Source organism: Apium graveolens, chromosome 7 (genome assembly GCF_009905375.1).
Source record: "Apium graveolens cultivar Ventura chromosome 7, ASM990537v1, whole genome shotgun sequence".
Classification (NCBI taxonomy): Eukaryota; Viridiplantae; Streptophyta; class Magnoliopsida; order Apiales; family Apiaceae; genus Apium; species Apium graveolens.
Window position 1 is genome coordinate 218,722,349 of NC_133653.1, and position 6,544 is coordinate 218,728,892.

General features: G+C 28.2%; 1 protein-coding gene across 1 annotated transcript; it reads left to right on the forward strand.

Moving 5' to 3' along the window:
- The first annotated feature begins 5,624 nt into the window (after positions 1–5,624).
- Positions 5,625–6,161, forward strand: LOC141674480 (protein LIGHT-DEPENDENT SHORT HYPOCOTYLS 3-like). Its single transcript, XM_074481185.1, has one exon. The coding sequence runs from the start codon at positions 5,625–5,627 to the stop codon at positions 6,159–6,161; it is 537 nt and encodes a 178-aa protein (XP_074337286.1).
- The last annotated feature ends 383 nt before the right edge of the window (positions 6,162–6,544 follow it).

Genomic DNA, 6,544 nt, shown 5'->3' on the forward strand with positions numbered 1-6,544 from the left:
CTTGATTTGTTTCTTTTTATGTTGTTTAAAGAATAATGATTAAATTGTTCACATAAATTATTGTATAAATTCTTTCATAGAGAGCTTAAAAAATTATAATCTTACTAATATTTATGACACTTTAAACAAATTTATAAATTTTGTTTGGAATAACAATATATATTAGTAATAAATTAGTATATAAAAAAAAGTTGAAATAATTCACGAACAAAACTTAACAACGATTAAAATAACACTACCTTAGTCCTTATACTAGAATACATCGTAAACATACATTATATATAAATAATAAATATACATATGTTTGTTAACCACACACCAATGTCATGTACTTAACAACATAATATTGACATTTTATTACGAGAACGCCGAAGTTGGAATAAAATATTATCGATTAATACGCAACAAGTTTCATTCATGTACACCCACATATATCGAAAATACACAAATTATGATTAATATTAACAATATTTAACTCAAGATCATAAACAACCAAAAAAATTGTTTTTGACATCGGTTTTGGACCAATGTGAAGGATAATATAATACATCGTTCTAGATAAATAACTGATCATAATAGATATACTAAGACATCGTTTAGTGACCGATGTGAAAAATAAGAAATAATGTCAATTAACGTATACAACAACGTTTTTGTAAATAGAAAAAATGTGTTATACACACCAAGATATCAAGTATTGTGTGGAGTAAAAAATTCAGATTACTAATAAAGAATATCATGTAATATCATAAAAATATATGCAGATGTGTTTATATTTCGAGAGAGTTGAGAGAATGAAAGAAGATGACAAAAGAGATTTGAGAGAGATGTAGAAAAATTGAGAATATAAGGGGAGCGAAATTAAAAAAAAAATAACCGAGAAATATTTTAAGAAGAAAGATTACCGGATAATGACATGTGCCCTGCATCATGCTATTTACACAATTACTTATCAAGAAGACAAGAACTTAACGGACAATATATTCAAGTATATAATACTCCCTCCGTCCCTAAAAACGTTTCATATTTGTGTTGGACACGTTTGCCAATGCACACTTTTGATTGTTAATATCTTTAAATTTGTATTAGTATTAAATATAAAAATTTCACTGTACGAATCCAACGAGATCACTCATGACTATGTTTGATATTATAGACTAGACGTAAATTTGTAGTCAATCGCTTACTCCCTAGTAAACTGTTTACACGTATTTCGAATCTTTTATAAAATATAATTTTATAATATTCTTTTCAAATTTTTTTTTGAATAAAAGTTTAAATATAAAATTTTTATTAAAAAAAAGGTTAAAAAAATATTATGAAATTATAATTTAAACGAGTATTTAAAAGCGTGCCAAAAAGTGATATATACAAATTAATGGCATACAGAAAGTATTAGCTTATTATGAAATTTGAGAAGGGTGAATCCTTATCAAATTGAACACAGCTTATTCCCATCACCGCCTCAATGTAAAATGCAGGTAGATGAAATTTGAGAAGGGTGAATCCTTATCAAATTGAACACAGTTTATTCCCCGTCACCGCCTCAATGTAAAATGCAGGTAGATGAAAGTTATGTTTATATTTAGGCCGGTTTGACATTATTATTTTCAATTATAATCATGATCATCAAGTCTCACAAAGACATTTACCCTTTTTCATTACAATTAAAATACTTTTCCATTGTTTTGCTGTGCAGTCTCGATTTCTCATCTTAGTAGGGGTTTTAAGAGTAGGAGGTGTTGTTAGAAATCAGAATTTTGTAAATCACTTAATTGCACTTTGTAACCTCCACTTTTCATTTAAAATCAAAATAGTATACCTATTTTGTAAAACACAGTTTGCAATCCTTAATTTTCAATATTAACTTCAACATGCATCCCTTCCCGGTTATAAAATTGAAATTAAGATGTTAATATTAATAACTAAAATTTCAAATCAATAAAAATATTTATTTTAATGCATATTTTACATGAAAAAAGATTATACCCCACCCGTTCTTTACATTGGTGACGGAAAATCGGTACGCATTTTAAAATTTCCGTAAAATATGGTTCATTAAATAATTTTAATTATTTTTTCTTTTAAATAAAAATATACTGTTTAAATTTATATAGAAAAAGAAAATTCTAAAAATAAATTATAGAATATATTTTATAGTAGCCTTAATGCGTGCCAAGAGGAAAAAGTAAGTAAAAAATCAGGAAGTAGCTATTTTCCATTTGTAATGCTCTAAATTAATCATAATGCTAAATACTTAAAATATATTTATCAAGCAAAATATATGTTTTTATATATAATCATAAAGTTTATAAATACATTTATATTTTAAAAATTATACTGAGTAAAATATAAAATAATTGATATTAATATTATTTTTATAAATTGAGATTCTAATTTTTAGTTTAATTTAAATAAAATTATTATTTAAATATTTTTCTGAATTTCAATTTTACTCTTCAAAATATAAATTTTTTAATAAAATGGTTAAAGAGATGCATATTGTATTTGATGTCGAAAGTTGGGGGTTGCAAACTGTATTTTTGAAAGTAAATATATAGTTTTGTTATTGAATGAAAGATAGGGGTTGCAAAATGCAATTAACTCTTTGTAAATTGAAACAGGTATCGAGGAAAAGAATATTATGGTGGCGTGTGTAGAAATTGAATTTGAGAGTGTTGTAATAATGTGTCTGTTTGGGTAACATAAAGTTCAATTTAAATGGGCTAGAATTGCATTTCTGACTTAAGTTTCCTGTTTGACAAATTTGAGAAAACCTCATATTTAGAGCATATATGCCCATAAACTGAAAGTAGGTTGTGCTTAACATTCCTCATTTCATTGTAACTTGTTTGTATTTTACTCTTCTCTTTTTTTCTTCTTTTTTCTATTCTACCGTGCTGCCTAAATATTGTTAGTATATGTATATTTTCCTAAGTATTTAAAGTTAAGCTTCTTTTTTTGTAAATGATTTTATTTTTTTTATTTATTTTGTATGAATTTAGCTTTTTTGTTTCAGGGACCGAAGGTTCAAATATTGTTTTTGTTACTTTTTATTTGTTTCAAGGATAAATTTATTGTTGTAGTATTTTTTGTAATTTACAATTTATATTTTAATTTTATTTCAAAAAATTATAACTTATAAGTTATAATTTATCAAGCACATTATCAAATTATAAGTAACTTATATGTAATATTATCTAAACAGTTAAATAACTTATAAGTTACGATGTTCATATCACTTATATGATAATTTTCGACTTTAAGTTATAAGTTACATTTTTAAAGAAACCCCAAACAGGCCCAATAATGTGTTGAGAATGGTGTGGATCCTTTTTTGACATTGTATGACCATACAGAGCATCTCCAATAGGGGTTGTCAAAGCATGACATCCTTGTTTGCCTACCTATTAGAGTTGGGAAGTTGTCAAAAGGTTGCCTATCAAGGTTGTCAAAACTTAGCAACCCATTGGGAACTTCCTAAATTAGCAAAAAGTCATAAAAACATCTAAAGTATATATTACTCAACCCACTTTTATATGGAACTAAATATAAAATTAATATAGAGGGACCACATGACCAATCTTTAAAGTTTTTTTTTTGAAACAAATGACCAATCTTTAAAGTTATTTAACTATTAGAGCAAAATTTTAATAAATGTTAGCAAGAGTGATATGAATGTGAGAGAAAATTAAAAAATAATATATTTAATAATTTATCATTGTTTGATAATTTTGTTAGTAACCTCTATCAGAGATGCTCGAGAAATCAATTTTTCCTAGTAAAGATTAACGCTGATAAGTACTATTCCTTTGATTTATTTTTTGATAAATTTTCGTATAAACGAGAATCAAAAATAGTAATTGACATCACCTAAAATAAGATTTTTAAAATCTATATTATTTCATCATCGTTCCCGATAAACAAGTATCTAAACAATAATAAATCCAATAAATTTATTTTTGAACAGAGATAGGCTTCTTGCACCATTGAACTTACACGGCGGCCTAATTCACTCACCCGAAACAAAAAAAAGGATGGGTTTTCAGGTCAAGGTCACCGTTAGTGTGAATTATGGCTGTTTTTATCTATTATGTGCACATCTAGCATAACACGTAACAGTTTATATCTATACTATATTATAATATCCGGAATAAAAATAATTTGGTTAATCGGTTTGGTTCAACGATAATTCCTTAATTTTGATTATTATAAAAATAGATAAATAGTGTTATATATCTAATAAACTACTAAATTATTAAACTACTACTAAATATATTATACTTATCCTTCTAAATTACGAATACAACTTATCTTATTATTAAAAGATATAAATAATAGTGTTACATATCTGCTAAACTACTAGAAATAGTCTATTTATTCTACTAAATTACGACAACATGTTATTTTATTATTTTTATTATAAATTTATAATTATTATATATTTATATAAATATTTTGAAAATATAATATAACTTGATAAATAAAAATTTAAAATATTAATAGAAACCCGTGCATCGCACGGGATTTATGCTAGTATACATAAACTATTGACCACACTATTTAGAAGCCTTTACCTATTTAACCTTATTTTTTGTTCACCTTCCCAAACTAATCTATTTTGTTCAATTCTTCCCAAAATTACCTACTTTTTTCAACTCTTTCCAAACTAACCTACTTTTTATATTTTTTAACTTTTAGTTATAATTATAAAATATACATTATTATTGAATTATATATAAGTTGAATTAATTTTTTAATATAAATTTTCAATAATAAAAAAAATTAAAATACAGTAATTCATTAATACTTGGTTGACCATATCGATATCCTCCATCATGAGACATAGTCCACATCTCTAGTGGAATGTCTCATAGCCATTCTTCAGCACTCGAACTAAGGTCTTTGATTTTTCTCATTGCTCTTTCAAATTTCCTCACTTGAGATATATTTCCAGCGAACCAACATAACAACGTCAAATGTGCACCTGGATGAGCTGAAGAAAAATTACTACAAATATGTAAAACACAAAAACGATGGATACCCATATCACCTGTGAAACCATTTCTTTCCTTTCTCATTACTTCAAGGATTTCCTTTCTCATTGCTTCAAGGATTTCGGCATAACGATCCAAAATGATGCAAACACCCATTCTTTCCCGACATACATATCTTCGAAGATGATACAAGAACCGAGACCAGTTGGAGGAAACCAAACTATAAAAAGTTTATTAATGAATTACTGTATTTTAATTTTATTTATTATTGAAAATATTATATTAAAAAATTAATTCAGCATATATATATAATTTAATAATAATGTATAATTTATAATTACAACTAAAAGTTAAAAAATATAAAAAATAGATTAGTTTGGGAAGAATTGAAAAAAGTAGGTTATTTTGAGAAGTATTGAACAAAGTAAATTAGTTTCGGAAAATAAACAGTAAATAAGGTTAAATGCTTCCACTATTTAGCAGACAAATATCAACACAATATAACAGTACCATCCACTATAAATGTACCTTCCTATTTTTCCAAATATATTTCACATTATTCCCAAAGCACACAAATCACTCCCATCTCCCGTTCCTTACTACTCTGCCTCTTTTGTCTAAAACAGAATGTCTGCTGCCGTCGCGGCTGCTGCTGCTGCGGCTCTCGCTAAACGTCGTAACTCCGCCGTTACCAGTACCACGACGACGAAAAAAAGTAATTACAATACTAATCAACATTACATTTCGTACTCATCACCAAGGCTCGTACCCCGTCAAAACCGTTATGAAATGCAAAAACGTCATGACTGGAACACATTTGGCCAGTACTTAAAAAACCACCATCATCCATCGATGTCCATGCGACGTTGCAGTGGGTCCCACGTGCTTGATTTTCTCAAGTACTTGGACCAGTTCGGAGAAACCAAAGTTCACAACATTAGTTGTGAGTACTATGGTGAAGCTCATCCTCCAGCTGCATGTCCTTGTCCGCTAAAACAGGCCTGGAGTAGCCTCGATGCTGTCGTGGGACGCCTCCGTGTCGCCTTCGAGGAGCACGGAGGGTCTCCGGAGACTAATCCATTTGGCTCACCAGCTGTGTGGTTGTATCTAAGACAAGTTAAAGAGTGTCAGGCCAAAGCTAGAGGACTAAGTTTTGGTTGCTGAAAATGAAGTCCAACAGGGAAAAAAAACATGTGGCTACTTACTTTTAGCCACATGATCCATTTCAATTCATTGCTTCAAATGAATTGAATTGATCCAGAATCAAAATCATGATGGTTTTGATTTAGTTGGTAGAGCTTTTTTAAGCTCCAGCAAGCTCCAAGATCAATGTTCTGTATTTGCAACTAGGCTTCCAATTTGGGAATTGGAATGGTGACCGCAAGTCCATAGTTAAAAATGGAAGATATTTTAAATTGTTTGGCAAGTGATTTACAGATGTTGGAATCAATGTGACGGATCAAATTCTATGTGAACTTCAGTTGTACTAAATTCAAAGTATAACTATTTTTGGCTATTAATTTGTTCCGAAAGTGGTACTATTGGGC